At 38.1% G+C, this 22,527-nt stretch overlaps 1 protein-coding gene across 1 annotated transcript in view; it reads right to left on the bottom strand.

Moving 5' to 3' along the window:
- Positions 1-3,329: 3,329 nt before the first annotated feature.
- ADAM8 (ADAM metallopeptidase domain 8) overlaps positions 3,330-22,527 on the bottom strand; it is a 30,476-nt gene continuing 11,278 nt past the window's right edge. The window contains exons 6-25 of the mRNA XM_075217189.1: positions 21,772-21,961; positions 20,475-20,540; positions 20,316-20,384; positions 19,938-20,107; positions 19,722-19,803; positions 19,334-19,482; positions 19,011-19,188; positions 18,373-18,462; positions 17,996-18,191; positions 17,504-17,606; positions 16,844-17,027; positions 16,624-16,701; positions 15,771-15,855; positions 14,872-14,989; positions 12,169-12,361; positions 10,886-10,948; positions 9,395-9,472; positions 9,191-9,238; positions 5,930-6,013; positions 3,330-5,162 (exon numbers count right to left, since the gene is read on the bottom strand). Coding sequence (XP_075073290.1) covers positions 5,127-5,162; positions 5,930-6,013; positions 9,191-9,238; positions 9,395-9,472; positions 10,886-10,948; positions 12,169-12,361; positions 14,872-14,989; positions 15,771-15,855; positions 16,624-16,701; positions 16,844-17,027; positions 17,504-17,606; positions 17,996-18,191; positions 18,373-18,462; positions 19,011-19,188; positions 19,334-19,482; positions 19,722-19,803; positions 19,938-20,107; positions 20,316-20,384; positions 20,475-20,540; positions 21,772-21,961 — 2,260 coding nt within the window. The 3' untranslated portion in view covers positions 3,330-5,126. The remainder of the gene's footprint in view (positions 5,163-5,929; positions 6,014-9,190; positions 9,239-9,394; positions 9,473-10,885; positions 10,949-12,168; positions 12,362-14,871; positions 14,990-15,770; positions 15,856-16,623; positions 16,702-16,843; positions 17,028-17,503; positions 17,607-17,995; positions 18,192-18,372; positions 18,463-19,010; positions 19,189-19,333; positions 19,483-19,721; positions 19,804-19,937; positions 20,108-20,315; positions 20,385-20,474; positions 20,541-21,771; positions 21,962-22,527) is intronic.

Raw genomic sequence — 22,527 nt, 5'->3', positions numbered from 1 at the left:
TTAACAATATACGACACTGGGCAGTTGGCCTACGTTGCAAATCTGAGACAAGTCTTTAAAACAGTTCTGATTAGCTTAGGCTGCACTGCGTGGTCTTGTTTTGAAAAGCTTTGTGGACATGCCTTAATAGCAAACCATGTTTTATTTTATATATAATTTGTATGTAAAAAACAACTGGAAACTCAAAAGAAGGAGAAGCAAACTTAATAAAGGTGGCAACTGCTAAGGATTACAAACGTGTACTTGTCAATTCCACTGATTTCTAATATAGACATATTCAACTCTAAAAGAATGTCTTTTAAATGCAATTTATAATTTCAGCTCTTAGTATGTACACTGCATTGTTTAGAATCAATTAAACTCAGATTAAGTTTAATATATCATTAATAAAAATTCAAATTAGAAGGGGTACATTTAGACATAAAAAAGAGTAACTTGGGAAACATTTTATACATTTAGGGGAGTTTGGAATAAAGGGACCTGCGCTGTTAGGAACAACCTCCCAGAGTCGGCTTTTGATAGATGCGCTTAATGCCCTTCTCCTGACTTAGAACAGAACTACGGAGAAAGGGTTCTATATCACTGGCATCTAATTCACACCCCTAAATGCTGTGCACATTGGCCAGCATTTTGCAGCACCACATTTAAACTTGCACAGAGGGCCAGTTTCTCTATGCTCTCTGATGAAACAGTAATAATGGGAGGGGTCTTTGCAGTGGCATTGAAGTACACATAGGGGTACTTATGTATATTAAGTTTTACTTATAATTAGAGAAAAGCCGGAACTGTCAGAACATCAAATGAGACAGCACCCCAACTGCCCAACCCCCCCCCCTGCTGCTTGGTGAAACTTGTGTTTTCTCTCCCTGTGTAGTGCATTCTTTTGTACTATTCTGAAATGTTCTCTATAATGTGTGTAGTGTTTATAAGTTACATATATCTCATATGTCTGGCACAACAATTCCACATATTATATTGCTTTTATGTATATATGTGTGTGTGTAGATTATATCTATGTATAAAAACATATGTATCGTAGCTATATAACTTAGTCATCCATTCCGGGTGCCAGAATAGATGTCCGAGTACCTTAGGCATCCGTTCCAGTTGCCAGAATGGGTCTCTAAGCTACTTAGCCATCCATTTCAGATGTTGGAATGGGTCTCTGAGTACCTTAGCCAACCATTCTGGTAGCTGATGATGGATGTCTGAATACTTTAACCATCCATTTTGGCAACTGGAAGGGGGCTCTGAGCTACTTAGCCATCCATTTCAGATGTTACAATGGGTCTCGGAGTACCATCCATTCCAGCAGCTGAATCTGAATGGGGCTCAGAGTACCTTAACCATCCATTTCGACAATCAGATTGGGGTTCTGACTACCTTAGCCATCCATTTTGGATATCATAATGGCTTAGCCATCCAATCCAGGTGCTGAAATGGGAGCATCAAACTCATGACCCCAGTGTTGTGAGGTAGAAGTGCTAATCAGTAAATCACCATGCTGCCCAGTTCTACTCTGAGGAAATAGGAAATACAGAGGAGCAAGCTGACTGAAAGATGGTGATAAAAGGGGGTTAATTAATTATTATTATCATTATTATTATATTTGACTTATAAGGCGCCACAAAGGGTCCGCAGGGCCGTACATTACATATACGTTAAAACTATGATGGGCTAGAGCTGCGACATGTAGATTTCTTCCCAGCGGTTTGCCCATTCTATAATACAAAACCGGCAATTTAATTTTGTCACCTGAAATCAAATGGTTGCAGAGAGCAGCTTGAGTGGTGTTTCGATTACGAATTGTGATTGGTCCTCTTAATTACAACCAGGGATGTGAAAGAAGCAAAGAGGCTCCAGAGAAAAAGGATGCATGGAGCAGCCTGCAGGGCTTTGGTTATGTGGAGGGCCTACTTTAAGAAACTATTTTCTTACATGGTAATACAGTTTAAACTATGAATGTTGGAGGATGAGGAGTTAATGATTGATAGAGCATGAGACCAAAATGGACCCAAATCGCTATATGCATGGGCCCAAAACATCCTAACTGATCAGATGTCCATTAGGACTTATAGAAAACCTGACTAGGATCTTGACTTACTGCACTAACTGGATCCCATGTGATCTGATCACATGCCATGAACACAAAGGGCCATGATCTCTCACAGATCCAGTTGTTCGGAGCTCAGGCCCAGTGGCTGGTGATACATGTAAATTGCCATCCCTTGCATCCCCTCCCATTTTCATGATGCAACATCCAGGTGGCATTTCTACCTCACAGAAGACAAATAGCCAGGCTCTCTCAAGTGTAGGTGCCTATGATTTTATAAGAAAAACACATTAAACCTTTAGGTTTAGGCTCTGGATTTAATATAAGGTTTGATGTTAGAGTTAGGATTTATACATTTTCTTTACACTTTACTTGGGGTGCAGGGATAGGTAGTGTTGTGGTCAGGGCTAGTTCAGGCTTCCCAAACACCAAAATAAACCGTGACCCCAACTCTAGTTGCTTTATTTAGAAACAATAGTTCTCTTTCCTGAGCATAGTCATATGTCCCACTAGGAGGAGAAATGGCTGTGGGTAGTTGGGTTCAGGAACATGCAAGCAAGGAGATATGTGGACAGTTTTACCAGGCCATGCAACAAGATAGGGGGGGGGTGGGCTACCGCGCTCCCTTAGGCTGTGTAGATAGGTATTGCTGCCGGGGGAACACTGAGCGAAAGGGCAGTCCCATCGCTTAATAGTAACTTAATAAATAGAGCATATGGTCCCCTATGGCGCAAAAAGGGTAAGTGGGAGTGCTGAATATAGTGTATGGTATAGACTGATGAGCATACATCAGCGAGCATAAAGCTCAGCATAAGGAACCTTTGATGAAGTAGCAAATAGTCTTAATACTAAACGTATTGGAGGGATTGCAGTTCAATACAGACAATATTTATTGCTCAAAAACATCTCAAATAATATATAGCAGGTACCTTGCTATTGGTCTAATCATATACAGATAAGTAGTTAGAGACCATAGACATAAAATCCGACAATGGATATGGAAGATGTACAATATCATGGACCAATGAATGGGACTTATACAGCCTACCGCCCACAAAGGAAATCTCTCGGTGCCATTTGATGTCTGACTTTGTTTACATCTTCTAGGACCAATAGGAGGCATGAGAAGCAAACATATCACTAAGAAGGGCACCCTTTAAAAAGTCCATTAAGTCCAATTAACACCATGTTGACATGCAGGAGACATCAGCCAAATGTACAATCTGCACACTCCAGAGGCCAGCTTGATAGTAAGATTGCACTGACAAACAGAATCTCCAATGTTTCACATTTTTTATTAACAAAACTGTATATTAAAAAGACCTTAACACTGTGGTGGCCTGAAAGCCTCACACAAAAATTCCACCTTTAACTGTTCTTTCAACAAATAGTTTGCACAATAATTTAACCCTTTGTTTGCCCAAGGAATCCTACCAATACACCACCACAATGCATTGCAGGACTCTGTTCAGAAGATGTAACAAAAACATACAGAAATGCAGCATTTAACAATTCACATAAGAAATAAAATGTGTCTTTTCTGCCCAGCTTGAAAAGGTATATGTGCATGGTAATAAATTAACCTTTCCTGAGCTAGTCCACATGACACAATAGTAGAAAGAAAAGTCACATATGGTTTTGTGAAGACAGCACCAGTGGGTTTGGGCTAGGTTATAATCCAGTCTATTAGTATAAGCTCTAAATACACTGCTCAGTTATGTGTTGCAGACTACCCGGCAGTCATACGGTTACAATGTTTGATGACGACTAGTCCTGTGACTTCAGTCTTCACAGTACTTATGTGTTTCCAATTACATCTCACAGCGGAAACTTCAGATACTGTTGGTTTTGAGATGAAAAACAATATTTCTTTTACTCTATAATTTCTAAGTCAACCCATTTTTTTTCCAGATGACCCAAAAGGCAGTTACAATCTATGAGATGTTTTTTAAAAAAATCTGCAATACAATGCAGAATAAGTGTTTCAAACAGAAGAATGTGTTTCTAAGAGCACACAAGAAAATGTATGAGTTATCAAGCAGGGTGGATTTGCATAGGATGTAAACCATTGCCCCCTCAGTGCCCTAGAATTCATTCCTACCATGCATATGTGTGTGTACCTAACATGTAAACTTATGCTTCCTCCAACATGGAGATTAGCATACCTTATAAATATCAATATAATAATAAAAGATACTACACATAGTAATCTTTTAGAAATTCTAGTGAAGCAGAAAAGAGGATATAATGCATGCAACTAATGATCATATATGGAAATATCTATTCATAAATAAAGCTAGTCTTAGATTTTAGGTAAAAGTACAAGGAAGAGCAGCAAGGAGACCATATTTTTAAATATATGTCCTTTTCATATACAAAAACTACTGTTTTTGAAAAATGTATGGAGAAAAAAATATATATTTCAAATTCCTTTTCCCCTACAGTCTAAAATGTAAAGTGTGCAAGAGACAGTGCAAATTAACAAAAGTAAAAAATATCTTTCTTTTAAAACACTTGACATTCTTGCTTAAAACATTTTTTTTTTCTCCTGGTAGTCCATATGTTTTAGTGCAAATTGTCTGGTTTGTTAAACCACAGATCACATATTGCACTATAAGTAGAAAGTTTGTTTGGAATTCTTCCTTCATTGCTTTGGAGTGAATTTTCTTTATTTAACACAGTTTGATACTCCCAAAGTGCACTAAATCCTGGCACAAATATCCAGATGCCAACATATGTAGTCTCCACGAGTTGTCTTTAGTGTTCGCTCCAGTTGGGCATTTACATATTTGTTTCAAAAATGTTGAAAAAGAAACTGCACAGAGTAATGTACTAATCACAATCACAAAGTAGAAAACAAAATCAGAAAATCTGTGCAAAGCTGCATTAAATAGGAAATGCTGTCATAAGCCTTGTTACTCTCATAAAAAGAACACTTCATGTTATTTTGTAGTAAGGCACATCTTGTGTTATTGGAGAGCGGTTACCATGACTAGCTGTAGGCACATTGACACTGATATTTTTTATGCAATTTCTTTGTCTTTGGCCATCCCGTTGTAAATCATGAACAGTGTCATCGCTGTGGGACAGGAGGTCTCAAGGCAATGTTCTGAAAGTACAAAAAACAGTTTCAAGGTCAGAGGAGTGCAGAATTAGTGTTCTGGTTATTCCTTCTACCCGGGTCAATATATTTAAAAGCTATTGACTTTAATAATTGCATGCTCACTCGGAACAGATCATTTGCTCTTTAATGACTTAACTCCACAGTCTAGGTGCATCCCGATCACCCTCTCCCATCCCTAAACACACACACACTTTTTAAAAGACTGGCATACAGCCAGAAGAGCCTTGTGAGGAAGAATAGTTGCAGACTGTTCCACAGTATCATGATTAAACAAAATAATCATCTGTCAGTTTTACTACTTTGTTTGACTTCCCTAAGCTGTTTAGACTAAAGGAATTTTCCCTTGCAGAAAAAATTAATTACATTACACAAAACTTACAATGATTCTACATGAGGCGAGTTTAAAGCCATCTTTAAAACACCAGCAATGGTTGCAAACATGAATACAGCGCTGGTGTTATTCAGCAGCCAACACCTAATAGACAGATCGAATACAGGTCAGAGCATCTAGCATGAATGTTGCACAAACCCTGATGAGTGTATGGTCTACTCTACATTCCCTATAATAATTAACCATAAAGTACTTAAGCTTGTGTAGCAAGTATTTAGGACAATGAAGATAAAAAAGGCGACAGAGAAAACATATTTTCACACAGCAGACATTGTCAAATATCCTGCAGGTTGAAAGTATTGAATACAGAGTCTCATTACTTGCTGGAGAAGAAATGTTATTGGAATCACTAAATACTCACATGCAATGGGTGAGGGGTACTTTTCATTGCTGATGGTTTCAAAGGTGGTAACGGAGCAACAGATGAGGGTTTCTGTTTTAATTCCTAAAATGCACATTAGCAAGAACATGTTAATAATGTGAATTTATATATCAAGTTGCAGATTAGAGAATGACTCCGTTCAAAACACAAGAGTATCTTTCAATATGGAACACCGTGGCTCAAACAATCATCAGTTTCTTGGCAGCCAAAGCAAGTCCTGGTCATTTTCAGCATCCACTCAAAAGAGTTCTGTATGTGTATATTCACAGAATGTCTTCTCTCCTTGTTTCAAATATTTTCTATTTCTATTATATATCTTCTGATGGGAAGATTCTATCTCATGAACTCACAGTTACTGGTTTTAGGCACTTCAAGATAAAGAACGGAGAGCCTTCTCAGTGATGCATTTCGAAGGTAGTTTATTAAATTAAAAAAAAAGGAGAGGTGAATTGCTGTCAAAACTATAAAAGGAAAAGCCACAACATAAACAGCATCTATTTTAATCACACTTATTTATTGCTTTTCACAAACTATCATTTTTTTTTATTCTGCTGGTTATCTTAAATAAATATATAGTAAGCGACTTGCAATTATTTTAAAATGTATTCAAATAAAGGTTATTTATCATAAACAACAGCCTAAGTGCCCCAGTGTAGAAGGCTCTTTTCTTTCTTCGCAAGCTCCTAAAACTCATTTTCAAAATCCCCAGGCACAGAGCATGGAAAACAGAGTGAGAAAGACTGTGATGGGAGTGACTAAGCAATTAACACTGTGCCCCCAGTGAAAAGACAAAAGTGCAGTACTAGTTGGGGAGGAAGTGGCTTTACAGAAAAGTTATAAATTGCAGGGAGTAATCCTTGAAAAGTCCTGATTAGCTTATTAAAGTCTGTATATAAATATGATTATGATGTATGTTTCTGTTAGGTACTTGATAGATTAGGGCAATATGATCTGCCTTGTCTAGAATTGGAACCTTTTACAATCTTCTAAGTGCCTGATAAAGTTAAACAATTAATGTTGTCTATTATGGCTATTTCTCTCAATTAGTACATTACAAGTATGTACTTTGGGAAAATAAGCATTCCAAGTAACGTCAGGGAGACTCCTCCTGGACTCTCTTGAGAGAGAAGATAATTCTCCCGGGGAGTGCCTACCCATCTCATTAAAAAGATTGACAGGGTCATATAGTATAATTGGATCAAATTCAGAGAAACCCCTTGTTCTTTGGAACAATTGAGGCATATACCCTTATCACCACGTTTGGCCATCATTTTGTTTTAATTACTCGGCTTACGACCCATTTAGGGTTATCCTTCCGGCTTCCCCCTCCTCTGTCTTACCTAATCCCTCCTTCCTTTGCCCCCATCCCTATACCTCGATACAGCCTAGGGCTGTGTACACACTACAGTGTTTTCAGACGATTATCGGGCCAATCTAAAGGTAAACGACCGTTTGGTCCGATATCGCATTAGTGTGCACGTAACAAGGATGAACGATTATCATTATAAAATACATTGTATCGTTTCAGTTGATTTTTAAACTGGACTAAAAATGTTGTTTAACCATGTTATTCTAATTCTGCAGTGTGTATGCACTCATAGCTGGCAGTTTCACAATCTTTTCAGCCGATGGTTATGACAGATGAAGAGCACAGATCTGAAGATAAATCGTGTAAAATGTGTATGTACACATGAATCGGCATGTTTTTTTTTTCTTCATCATTAGTAAAATCGTTAAGGATATCCCATCAGGAGAAAGTTTGGATAGTGTATACCCAGCCAAAGAGGTATATTGGTATTCGTTTAATGCTATTTATACACATGTATCATGATCTTCTCCCACAATTGAGCTGACAATATCTAGCATCATGATAATACTGTATTGTTGGTGGATGTCCATCTTATTTCCCTGTACCAAATTGTTTTTGTAATGTGCCAATGTTGTACCACTTTCAATGAAAAAAAAAGATTGTACAAAAAGAAAAATCAGCTGGGGTTTGATGACACAATTGCCCTCCCTGACTTGAAAGGATATGTTCATGTTATCACCTGGAAACAATCGAAACAGTATCTGCCTATTAATAAGAGGGGTGGAGCTACTGGCAATCAGCAGTTGACACTTCCCCCGACTTCCATGTGACTCATCCACAAGTGTCTTCCTCTCCAGACAGTGTGACAAATCACACAGAAAGGTTATTAAACTGCCTCTTCTGATGTGCCACACAGAGGCGCATTATCACCCTCCAGCGAACAGAGTACAGTGATGTTGGCTGTGTTAACATTAGCTAGCAGAGGACAGTGAGGCAGACACTTTCTGCACTGGTAATGTGGTTTTTGGAGAATCAGTGGCAGAATTACCATTGGTGCAGCAGGTGCGGTGCACCTGGGCCCTTGGAGATAATAGGGCCCACTGCATGGGGAACTAGTGAGCTGTGGGCCCCAGTTCACTCTTCCCTGTTTCTCTGCACTTGGGCCTACAGGTCGCTAGTTCCGCCTCTGTGGAGAACCATAGAAAACAGTTATTGTGTTTGGTTGTTATTGTGGATGGAGATCTGTAATATAAATAATATATTTTACCTCAGCCACTACATCCCCTATAAAGCTTGGACTAAAACTGGGGGCATCATTGAGTTCTGACCCATATACTCAGTTCAAGAGCTGTCTGTAAACTGTCCATAGAGGTCTGTGATGACAGAAAGTCTAACATAATATAATGTAGAATGATCCACATACTAATGTACAAGTAGGTGTATTTTACATACATTATACTGATGTACAATGGTCAAAGTGGAAATTTAGAAGTATGGAAAATATAAGTGAATGAAATGTATTAGTTTATCAATGAAGGCAGTAGGAGAAGTGGCGGTATGGAATACCACCATATGCTAGCCCACTACAACCACTGCTGATGTATTGATAAAATAAAATTGTGTGTGATAAGGAATAATTCACCCCTTTCAGTAACGAATATTGGATATTGGAAGGCATCTCTGAATCATGTAACCTGCATAAAAGCACTTAGCTTATGGCCATGTGCCATCCATTCATTCTGGAATTCAGTGACTTCTAATATCCTTACACAGGGTTTTTTCATAGTTATTTTTTTATACGCCCCTTGGTTGGAGCAAAATACACCCATTTCAACTGTGTGCCTAGGTGTTACTTTCACAATCTGCCTAAAATTATTTTTCAAAACTTGACAAGCAGAAAGTAAAGCTACTGTGATGTGCAAAGTAATTACCGGCTTTGGTTTCAGGATTGGCAATGGTTTGTTTGGAGGTACTGGTTTCTAAAATAAAGAAAGAAAGCCAAACTTAACAAAACACACAGCATTAAACACATGAGCCATACTGTGTAATAGGTCTGCTTATGAGCACAGAAGACCTCTCCAATAGCTTTACAGTCTTACAAATGTTAGAAAAAAACACATTAACATTTCACAAACCTGTAGGTATACTGGCCTGGCTTGTGCTGACTCAGTTGTATCTGGAGGTCTATGGGGGGCTACATGAGGTTTTGACACCTTAACAAATAAGACAAAAACATAAACAAGTCTGTTTCCATTGTACACAAACACACATATATATATAGCTACGACCAGTTCGTGCAGCTAGCTAACTACTTGCGGCACCTAATTCCTGCCGCACATTTTTAGCCCTTTTTTGACGTGTGTTGCGTGTGCACTTTACTGCATCCAGGATTTACTTACGGGGTCACACTCTCTGTGTCTATATTATACAAGTTCACGCCTTCATAATTCCGCGTTCTGCTCTTTCCCTCTTACTAAGCTGCAAGCTGTCGCAAGTGTAAATTGAGTCCGAGATGCAGGTGGATATGGTGCTTGCGGCACATGCGCAATAGTGGTTTTGTGGTCGATGCGCCTAAAACAGACTTTGCGTCCGACTCTAAATGAGGCCCATGGTTTGTTCATTTCTGAAGTTCTGAGTTTCTGAAGTTCTGGTACTTTGTGTTTATTGTTCTGTATTGTTCTACCCTGTATAGTCTACTGTTTGTACCATGTACGGCGCTGCGGATACCTTGTGGCGCCTAACAAATAAACGATAATAATAATAATTTCAACTTAAAATATTTGTATCAATAACATTCTAAAAATAATTATTTAGGCATGTGCTGTTTCTGCAACATGAGGCAAATCATTAGTATAAAATAATTTTACTAACTAGCTCTGGAGGGTGAAAGCATTAACTGTAAACACAGACATGTCATCAGATTTCCCAGGGCACGAAAAACAAAAGTAAAGGAAGCCCTTTTCCCATGCACTGAAAGTTTTGGCACTAAACACTACTGATAGCTTAGATAAAACCCTGTTAGTGAGAGGAAGCCTATAAATGAATGGTAATGACATGGAAATGAGTTGGGTACGTAATACTGAGCAACTAAACCCCAACACTACTTACAGTGGCAGTGCAAGAGCAAAATTTACATTCCAGACTTCAGCTTCATTCTGAATGTCATTTCCCGATAAACTGTTTATTGCGACTGTTTACAAAACTGACATATAGCTATTACTGCGGTTTAAGATCGCACAGCCGCATGGACGTCACTTTTAAGAAAAGGACTATTAATTATGGTCTTAAAGGGAGCAATCCAAGCACGCACAAGCTCTACAGCCTGCGCCTGCTTGCATTGTCTCCTTAAGACAATAATAATAGTCCTGTTCTTAAAAGTGACGTCCATGCGGCTACCGGGATCTTAAACCGCCACAACAGTCGCAATAAACAGTTTATCGGGAAATGACATCTTCGGAATGAAGAGTTGCGCTCTTCCACTGCCGCTGTAAGTAGTGTCGGGGATTAGTTGCTCGGTATTAAGATTATCACCGATGGAAACACCTGCAGAGGAGTTGTATTTACAACACAAATTTCTCAGGGGTTTAAGACAAATCTTTATCACTTAAAACAAAAAAGCAAAATACCTGAGGGGATTTGGGGACAGATATAGGAGTCACTGGATGGTGACTGGAGATGAATGAGGGACTCTGTAAAACATAAACAAAGCTTGTCAAATTAGGAAACACAGAAATAGACTGAAACACCAAATACACTGTTTGATGCAATATATAGCAAATAATAATCCTTTAAAATGAATGCAAGGCCTGAACTAGTCACTAGTTTCTTTATTCACCATTTCTGATGCAAAGATATTTATAGCGTGTATTTTTTAACCTAGCTTGTCTGCACAAATATAGTTATGAATTCAAAGTAAATTAAGCAATTAAAAGTACTACAAATGTAAAGTAGCAATTAGTAGTGTTTTAACAGTCGTTAAGGCACTTTAATTACAGGGTGCTTCAATTGCAGACTAATAAAAGCAAGCTTAATGCACACCATAATTAAGCGAATGGACAGGTTCTGGAGCGCAGCAACCACCTTATTTGATGCAAATAAATTAATTCATCTTAACTTTTTGGTGCTATTCAGACACCATCATCAGGCCAAAATGGATTTATGATGGTGTCTGAATAGTGCCCAAAATATATCTCCAAACATTGCCACAAATCAGGATAGTATGCATGCTCTGCTAGCTGTGTGACCATGTGTCCTGGGGCTTGCCTATCTTACCAACCCATCCCCCTCCCTCCCCTAAAAATACCCCTGCAATACCAAGGTGAGTGGGACGCAACTCCAGACACTCCCAGCAGTCAGTGTCAGGACAGCGCACTGAAATCAGGACTGTCCAGTCTAAATCAGGACAGCTGGGAAATATACAGAGAGGTTGATTTAAAATGTTAAAATAAATTTTCATTGAACAAGGATTCAATTGTAGTGATATAGGTTACTTAAAATGTATCCATGGAGCTGACATGGGAATTACTAATATCCTGGACTGAGACAAGACCAAGAAAAACAAAGACAAAGTAAATACTGAAGCTAGTGAGCAATACAGAAATGGCATAAGGCGATAGAGAGGTATCCAGGACGAGCTGTGATATTGATGGCAGAGAGTGAGAAAAACAAAACAAAATTCCTTATTTTCAATGGAGCAAAATGTTAATAAATGTCAATTCTATGGCTGTAAGGCCAGAGTTACCTGTACAATATTGTAGCTATTGCAAATGTGTGTCCATAATAGCTACTTCATCTGACAGGTTTCATAGGCTACAATGATACCTAAGTTTATCAGCTAATAAGTAGCCCATACAACCTTGGGATAATTAAAATTTGACTGATTTTAAATATAATTATTTACAATTTTCACCTTCACTGTTTCATCACTGGGAACTATCGTGATGAATGCAGACTTGGAGTTATGCAGATTGGAAGTGCTGGCAATCAGCTGAGGACGCCCAATCAGGTGACTGGGGGCATCCCTCTTGATGAAGGGCTTGCTACTACTGCCGTCTTGGAATAGAGGATTGGCCAATCCAGATCCTGAGCCAGGAGTGGCCGTCCTAGAACAAACAACAATGTTACCTGGCCTGAACTAACATAGAGCAACAAACTGATAGCAATGAAATAAGACTGCATCGGAAACCAGCAAAGTTCATATCAGTGGAATCATCCCCAACTTATTTTTATTTGTAATTAATGACATGAACAATAATAATTTATTCATGAAATGTAAATAACAGTTGTAAATAAGGAATGGACTTCGTTGTAATGTATCTGGAAATATATAATCAACCCAAAACATAACTGGATCTTTAAAGTGTTAATCATTTATACTGAAATAATAATAATAAAAAAAAGAATAGAAAATGTAGTGTTTGCAAAGAATTGAGTCACTCTCTTGATGCTGACAAATCTGTATGACCAGTTCCTCTTCCCCAGCTGCAGCAAAACCACAAAAGTGATTAACCACTGAACAGGAAGTGACTCTGCACAGCTGTAGGAAGTGGCCAAAGGCAATGACCGGTTGTGGTCTAGAAGAGGTACTGATGAAACACAGTAGGTCTCATTTAGGAAGTGCAAAACAGCAGAAGACAACACAAAATCCTCTTTAGTGGTGCTGTGTGGCTAAATTTTCTCTAAAAAATATGAGTTAGCGTTGCAAGATGGTGATATTTGTAGAGGAGCAGAAGTTTGCACTGGCTAATGAGAGGAGTTGTGTGTGTATGTTAGGTAATTTAGTCTCTCTCTCTGTGTTTATGTTAGGGAATTTAGACTGTAAGCCCCCAATGGGGCAGGGACTCATGTGAATGAATTCTCTGTACAGCGCTGCAGAATTACTGGCGCTATATAAATAACTGATGATGATGAGGAGGAGGAGTTGGGGAATTTCTTGCTATTGTAAATAAGTGCAAAAATTAGATTTCATTTAGCGAAGCAAGACTATTGAAATGAAGGGGTGGAGAGGGAAGATTTTTAGGGGGCTTCCCTGCTATGGAAAGGTGTGCACAGCCATTTCTACGCTCAAAAGGACTTGATTTTTGTCACCAAAGATGATGAAGATCGTGTCTCTTCCTATACCTTTAAGGGGGATACATTTTGGCATAGAAGCGCATTTCTATGCACACTTTTACCAATATAAAAATAATGCTTCAAATATAAATACAGCCACATGTAATGAAGACAATCCTGATGTCATCTCACTCTCCTGAATAATTTAAGCTATAAATGAGCCTTAACCAAGTATTTTAGAAGAAAGGCTGAAAAGTTTAATTTAATGAACGGGATGGTGCTAGGACAGGAAGTTGAACGTCATATTTACACTTCTGCTATTCACCCTTTCAAAGTTTTAGGAACACTTCTAGCTTGCGGTGTCTCCCGAAGGTGGAGAGTAGGAGTCCACCATCTAAGTACACCAATACAAGTCTAGGTCAGTTTCTGCTCATCATGTGCCCTTTGTAAATGAGGATGAGTATATTTTTAACTGCTGTACATGGTTGTTATAAGTTGCACTTTCACAAATAAAGGATTTCCCATATAATCACAATTATAATGAAAAAAATAAACAAAATTATAAATAAAATATATTAATACATTTTCAGGTCACACTTGGGCTCTCCATGGTGCATGCTAAATTAAAGGTACCACTTATAGTATTTAGCAATAATGTTTTTACTAAAAAGGACATAAGAGCCTTTTCCAAGAAAACAATACTGGCATGTGATGATGTGGCCAATGAATCATCTTAATAAGGGCCCTTGCCTTTCGCACTTTGGAGACTGGAATGAATGCAAACAATGGAAGTCTTATATAACATATAGCCACTATCCAGGGAGGGATTGATACATTTTACAACTTGCACCACAGACAGCCAAGAGAAAGGAAAGAGGGTGCAAAACAGAACTTCTCTCCAAAGCCGCAACATGGGTTACATCAAATGCGATGAAGAGAAGTAAACACTCATAAATGGGACAAGCAACGTTTGAAAGTAAAAGAAACAGAGAGGTACGGACTCACTTGGAGCAATGATTTAGTGACACATCCTTTTATATCAACTAAAAACACATGTAAAATGCACTGGGTAAGTACCCTAAATAGCAATTTCCAGGTTGGAACCAGATCAAAGAAACTTTAGCAGACAAAATGGATCAACTAAAATGTATGATGGTATGATTCAGCTAGAAGCTGAGAGCAGCCAAGGTATAACAATGACTCATACTCCAGTATTAGCATACTGCTCTTGAACACCGCTGAAGGCTGATTGATTCTGACATAAAATCTAATCAATAATTGGTCACAGAGCTCAGGAATGCTGATGGCAGTTAGTTTGTAACATGAAACCTCATTACAGGATGATTCAATCCAAAAGGAGAATAGCTGTAACAAATATTTCAGCAACAAATACAATTTGTTCTGGAACATGTGTTCAGAGGACATTTATGTAGGAGAAACCCTAATGATTTATATAGGAAATATAACACAAAACACACATTTTGCTCTCACAGACTTAGAATATTGCTCAGCTTGTACCAAATGACTGGCTTACTGCTTAATTCCTTTTCATGCTGCTCACCTTTTCGGTGGAAATTTCCTCTGCCCTTTTCTGCAGTAGAAAATGCTTCCAGCAACAATGACGGCAAAAAGAGAAACACCGACCAGAATTCCGGCAATTAGAACCCCTTTGTCATTTTCTGTAGAAAAACAACACTTTATTCTATTAGTAAAGTGTAAAATCTTACATAGCAATGGGAAAAACAGATGGTTGGAAAAGACCACCAGGCTGAAAAAAAAAACTTAAAGAAAAAAAGTGAAAATATAGCTAATATAAAATGATTTTTATCTGCACTCTAAACAAAGCTGTTGTAATCATGGGTATGATTGTATATAAATATTGGTTGTTATGTTATTATATGATTTTATTGCTATATGATTGTGTGTATATATATATATATATATATATATATATATATACATACATACACACACTGTCTATATGGTATATACATAGACATTACGGTGTACTTCTAAAATATGTAAACTGTATGGGCCACTGTGTGCTGTCATTAACAAATCTTATTCAACCATAAACTATTTTTTGTGAACATTTGTCTTAACTGTTTCTTACACAGCTTCTGCAGGTTAGGGACAAAAGCAGACTCTTACATTTAGAATGATTTAACTAATGAAGGGCCTGAGTTATAAAGGAGAGTAAAGCATAAAAAGGAGTAACTTTGCACCTAGTCAAAACCTTACAGAACCTTACACTGCCATTACTGGCCCACATCCTACCCTGGGACACCCTCTATGCCAGGTACATACAGCTGCTCCCAAGTCTCCTGGCCAATCATGATATCTAGTGCAATGCATTCATGCATTTAATTAAATGTTATGTTCACAATGTTTGATATGCTACTAAGTTGAGACGTTAGAAATATGGTGATATTAACAGTTTAGTAACAGGCACTTTCATACCTGCATAGTTCTCTGTGAATTTGTGGTCGCAGTATGGTGGTGCCCAGCCAGGATCACAGTGGCACTGTCGCTTGTGGTTACAAATCTACAGAAAGAGGAGTCAATTTGAAGCTTTGCTTATTTCTACTGTAGTACATAAGCCAACAGAGATTTACGTTATTTACTCAACACATATTTAGCAAGTTGTAAAAATAAGAAACAACTTTAATAAGTCAGTTATCTCAAAATAATTAATCCAATAGTATTCTACTACACCTACTTTGGCTTATTTCTGAAACCGCCCTTCCCCAACTAACAGAACTCGAAAGGTGAATAATAGTCTATTCCCCAGCCACTGCAGTCAGAAGAATTTTGAATCACAATGCTGCTAAAAACTGTGCAATCGTTTAACACTGATTGGACAGCTACCAATGCTGACCAATCAGCTGAAAGCAACACAAGGCTGTAAGTGGGGAATATGTTCTACAAGCAATAGGGAAGAAAGTGGGCAAAGACCTGTTCTATTCAGCACGCCTACTGAATTGCAAATGACACCCGCATAACTTCAGCACTGGGATTGAAATTCTCCTCACTGTTGCAGCTGAGGAATCTATTCAGGGGTAGGTAATTCCCTAGCAGTGGGAACTTGGAACATGTGATCTCCAAGTTCTGTTAGTCAGGTAGAGAGGTTACTAGGGGAAAGTTATGATTGCGTTTGTCACTAACGCAATCTGTTTCAAATCTTGCTTCATAAATTAATTTAACCTACATTAAACTGCATTCATTCCACTAATAACCCTGCTGCCAGAAAATTACTGACATTGTAATTTTGTTAGATGTATAGTCATTAGTTAGTTATGATATGTTTACATACCCCTCTGTTGTTGCACTTTGCAGAACAGTTCTTTTCTCCATACACTGATAAATCCTGGCATTCACCTTCAAAACAGACCTACAACATAAATGTAATTAATTTATCTGTTACCAAACTTATAAAGAATTAGTGGCACATTTTATAGACTGTCAAGTGCTAGCTGTGCAATGAGGTGAGATAAAACAAGTTGCATGAAGCTGAATATTTAAATGCTTCTTACCATTTCCAAGCCACATTTTGTTCCTGTAGGCACCATGCCAGGGTCAGCTGGTATGCTACTCTCCTGATCAGAAACCTCAGCCACATTGCACTCCTGCCCCCCTTGCAGTTTGATCATATACTTGTTGTTAGTAGTAGGGAATTCCATGCCCTTTGTACAGTGTATCCTGCCACATTTGACATCCCTGTTAGGAGAAGAGAAACACAGAAAAACAGATTATAATCAGAATGTGTGTTTCCATATATATTTATTATACATATTTATTATTGTTTGCCACATATTTAAACAACGAGAGACCACAGTATGATTAAATAATGAAAGAATTTGAATCCAAAGTATCAAGGCGCTATTTCATCATGTACAGGCACAACACAAGGCTGTTTATTCCATCCTTAATTGTGTAGATTAAAAATAACGATTATATGTTGTAATACAAATAAAGTTAACCAAAGTTTAATTCTTTACCAGACTTGCACTTATAACTAGATGTGCAATATGATACACAGGGCAGATGTAGGTCGATGTGTCATTAGGTAGGTATTTAAGCAAAGATCATATCAGCAGCAATCACTGCTCTAAGCGGTAGGGGTCTTTATAAAACGATTTTAACAGGATATGTAAAAATTCTCTCTTATAATGGAAAAACTTTTGGACACATACTTATTTCTGCAGCCTTGAAATCCGTGCTTCGTTTTTTTGCAGTACAGATGCTTATTGCCTTGAATGTTACTCCTGAAGCATATATCTGGGGCAACCTGTGCATCTGAAGAAAGAAGCAATAATCCATGGTAAGTTTTATAATGCAAATTAACTAGGTCCACTGAGAAATATAACATAATATAAACACATGCTTCATTATATATTCATCGTGTTGCATACATTGGTGAAGTGGGGATGTATACAGTGGTATGCCATACCGCTACTTCTACTACTGCTTTGATTATAAAACTATCAAATTCCATTCATTCACATTTTCCGTACTGTCACTTCTAAATTTCTATACCACCACCTCAAATTTTCTTCTTTGACCACTGGTTACATGTATATACTATAATGAGAAAGGATGCAATTCACTGACCAAACCTACAGTTAAACACACAGCACATGAAATCTGCATGTATCTCATTACATTAAAAAGGTTTTGACTTGTACCTGATCCCCAGAGAGCCTTGCAATGCTGACCAAGAGATGGACAGTCTCCGTTGTAACAGTAGCCGCTGCCAGAAGCACAGGAAGCTCCATTCTCCTGAAAGGTATCCTCAGGACACTGAGCAGAGTTTCCAGTACAGTATTCAGGCAGGTCACACTCTCGCTTTTTCTTACGACACATTTCCCCAACTGGACGGATCTAAAAATAAGAAGTTACTAAATTGAAAAACTATTTTTACCAACAATTAGAAGAGGCTCTAACTTCATGGAATAAAACAAAACAACATTATACATATCAATGACTGCAATCAGAGGCTACCAAGGACACCTATGCTGTTTGATCACTAACAATGCTGAAGATATTGACATCATAGCTGTACCTTGCACTGCTGGCAGCACTCTCCATGTGCACATTCTGCTCCCTCTTTCAGCCTGCATGTTGTAGCATTGCAACATGGGTTCGTGCATTCCTGCCAAGAAAACATAAAACAACCATAAGTGAACAAAGATTAAACTTCAGTATACTGTACACTTGAGGGTGAATTAGCATTCACTGTTGTGCAAGTTGGTTCGAAGTTGTGTGAAGGAAATATCTTTCTTGGGATGGGATTGGATATCATGATGAAAAAGCACACAGATGCTAATTGCACAAGACACTAACCACTGTTATTTGGTATGTGGAAATTTGAGTACATGTATATATGTGAGCATATCTGCATGTAATATACATAAATCATCATCATCATCATCACCATTTTATATAGTGCCACTAATACCGCAGCGCTGTACAGAGAACTCACTCACATCAGTCCCTGTCCCTGGGGCTTACAGTCTAAATTCCCTAACACACACACAGACAGACACAGACTAGGGTCAATTTTGTTAGCAGCCAATTAACCTACCATTATGTTTTTGGAGTGTGGGAGGAAACCGGAGCACCCGGAGAAAACCCACGCAAACACGGGGAGAACATACAAACTCCTCACAGATAAGGCCATGGTCGGGAATTGAATGTTACCTCAGGTGTTCCGCAGTCACACTCCTCTCCACTTTCCAAGAAGTCATTTCCACAGACTGGGCCCCCAAATAGCTGATCACTGTCAGGGACATTGATTAGACAGGTGGGAGTTACATTATCAAGAAAAGTCTGTAGGTCTTTCCGGCTGCAGCTGCTGAAAAGATTGGGGTACACCATGCTGTAAAACAGAGAGCACACAAACAAATTTAGCTGCAGTCATAACAAAAAGCCAATCACAGTACACGCACACTCGCTCCATGATAAAATGCATGCACAAAAATTAATAATTGCATAAAGCATCTAGTAAACAATTCAGTGCTCACCCAACACTCTTTGACATGACACAGCCTCCTTTTTCCCGATTGACAGCACAGCTACATCCATCAACATCTTCATCATGAGACATGCCAAGGTTGTGCCCCATTTCATGTGCCATAGTGGACGCAGCACCAATGGGATTTGTACTGTGGTCCTAAGTTGTTAAAAAAATAGATAATAATGCTTAGTAATTTTAATGATAGCATATCATAATAGGCAAGTGATTGCTAGTATTTCAGTAAAAAAAGGCATAGACAGTTTAAGGAACAGGACAGATCACAATATAATTATTTCATAATGAACTATTTAAATTTTAGATTACTTCAAAATATCTGCAGACCCCAAATGTTATAAAACAAAACAAAAAGAGAAACAAAACTCTGTCCCACTTACTTGGTTAACAGCTCCAGAATCACCAGTGCACATTGCAAGTTTGGTGGCCAGGCCCACAGTGCTCCCCTCAAAGTCCACTCCACTATGCATACAAATAAAGAGGTCAGATATGTTTAAATTCAATCAAAGAATTAAAACATCACCAATATTATTTACAGTGGTTTAATGTGAAACAGCATGCAAACAATTTATTACACATCAACTCATGAATCTTACGTGATGAGCTGGGCATTATCATGTGGTTTCATTCGTAGAAGGTCCCTCTTGCGCCAATTCAGGAAATTGTCTAAGGCTACACCAGCATTGGGGCTCACAACTATTTTGTCTCGTTTTGTCCAGACCTCCATACCAATAAGAGCAACTCGAAAATTCAGAGAGCGGTACAGCTGTTGGAGATCACAAAACATTGCATTTTATAATGTAATATTTCATGAAATTCTGAAAACCTGTTAATACAATATACATTATACTTATTGACCAATGCTAAATACAGAACCTTTATATTACACTTAACATGTTATTCTTTCACCCGACTGCAATAGTTTCCCATCCAAATCCCCTTGCAATAACAGCTTGAGATGCTAAAACCCTCACCTTATCCACGTGGTTGACAATCTCCTTCATACGATGTTGGAGAGTGGGCATGTCTTTGTATTTAAGATACTGGAAAGATATAAGAAGAGATGGTAAGACAATTTGCAGTGCAAAAGTAAATGGTTACAGTATTTTTCTTCTCCAAGATCTCTGACATACCTCGGTGTTGTCAACCACTAGGAACAGTTCAACATATCTGATGCCAGTGTGCAGAGAGGCAGATCTCTAGGAAATATTTAAATGACCATTTAGTATAACTTACAAGTTCATACTAACAGAAAAATATAATAAGCCTCCTAGTGACACCCACTTCCACAGCCATTTTATAGTGGTGAACTTAAAAGATTTGTGGATGCTCTACCGCTGAAAACAAGGAGATCCATTAAAAACTTTCAGTTTCAGTATGCAGCTCCTGTTGCTTCAGTAAGGCAAAGCACTTGGTCAGTGAACATCAAACACAATAAATTAAATACAAATTATTGTGTGGATTGGCTCCTTTATTAAGAAACACAAACTGTACTATATTGCTTGTCTTTGAATGCTGAAGTTGCTCGTTTGAACAGCCATATTTGTTGGATAGCACATCTCATCCATAGGCAAACCGAGGGGAGGGGGGGGGGGTGTCCTAGTGCCTGGAAACTCACCTCCAAGCCTGGGGCACTGTATAATTGAGGTAGCTGGACCCTGCTTCACACAGCTCTGCTTGAAAAGGGAGAGCTGCCTAACAGTAGTGCATGCAGCATTGCCCATGTATATTATGGGGATAGGAAGAGTTGGAGAGCAGCCAAGTACTGTCTAAAATTATAGCCACACCCCCATGCATGCTGGTCATGCCCACTGGCGGTGTGGTGTGGAAACCCCCCACTACAAATCCTGCGTGTGCCCCTGCCATCCTAGACATTAACATTATCAATAAATACATTGCTCCTGTTATTTTCTACTTTATAACTGTTGAATTATTACACTAAATAAAAATTTGCAATCAGAGCAAAGTACATCCATTATCACAGAATATTATTTTGCTCGCAGATATAGAGAACAGTAATTCTCACTTTGAGAAGATCATAATGGCAGTAGCCAGGTAACAAAATATGATATTGTAGTAATTACCTTCCTAATGCACATGGATTAACAGGATTACTGGGTTTAGAATATAATTGGTTTATTGGATTTGGCCACTGGTAAGAAGCATAATGAGGTGTTCATGAATTGAAAAAACATGACATACACTGAATTTCTGTCTAAAATATGGAAGCACTAATCACATCACTGGACCAATTTGCTACATTCTTCCACCACTCTCACAGATACATCCAACAATGTTAGCTCGCACTACTGCATGAGGTCTCATAATTACATTACAAATGTACCTGTTGTATGTACACACTTGTACAGCCTAATTCTTTGTAATGCACTGCCATAGCACTGTTGCACATATCAAAACCCTTCTACTCACCCAGGGCTGGGGTTTCAGCATTGTTGCCATTTTGGGTCCATAATCGTATACAGTATGGCTGTTGCTGCCTTGGCAGGTTCCTCTCTTCATCCTAAGGTGTTCATGTTTATAAACAGCATGTTCACCTTGGTCATCGACTCCTGAGATAGGCTCTATTAAGTACATCAGTTCATCCACCTGAAAGAACCCGCTGAAAAAATGCATGTCCATGAAATCACTTCAACTAGAGCGGTTAACCAAAAATTCTACAAATGCATCACAAAACTGTTTGAATTTATTGTGCTTTAGAACTTTTTAAATGTCAGCTATATTTTGAAGGAAACTATAATGAAATATAGCTCATAATATTTTTTGGAATTTATATGACAAATGGAAAAATAGATATGAATCAGACATTTTATAAACGCTTATAATCAGCACATAACCTACCAATTTCTTCTATTCTAGAATTCTGGCACTTAAGGTTGTCAGACTTTTATATTATGTCATTAAATTCTGGTTTCAGATTTACAGCCCCCTAATCAGAAATGTAAATGCAAACATGTTGTGTCTGCTGAGTATAGAAGTTAATATGTTATTTTTATTTATTTGTATCTTGCAATAACCAAATTCAGAATCTTACTATTTTATTGTATTTAATATATATATATATTTTTCAATTTAATACGTTTTTCTCTTTCTGCTTAAGAAGCTGTTTATTCATCTCTTAATGGGATCTAAAATGCCTATTGCCAGTGAAAATGGGTGTTTTACACA

The sequence above is a fragment of the Mixophyes fleayi genome, chromosome 6 (assembly GCF_038048845.1).
Source record: "Mixophyes fleayi isolate aMixFle1 chromosome 6, aMixFle1.hap1, whole genome shotgun sequence".
Taxonomy (NCBI): Eukaryota; Metazoa; Chordata; class Amphibia; order Anura; family Limnodynastidae; genus Mixophyes; species Mixophyes fleayi.
This window is presented reverse-complemented; position numbering and strand designations above follow the sequence as displayed.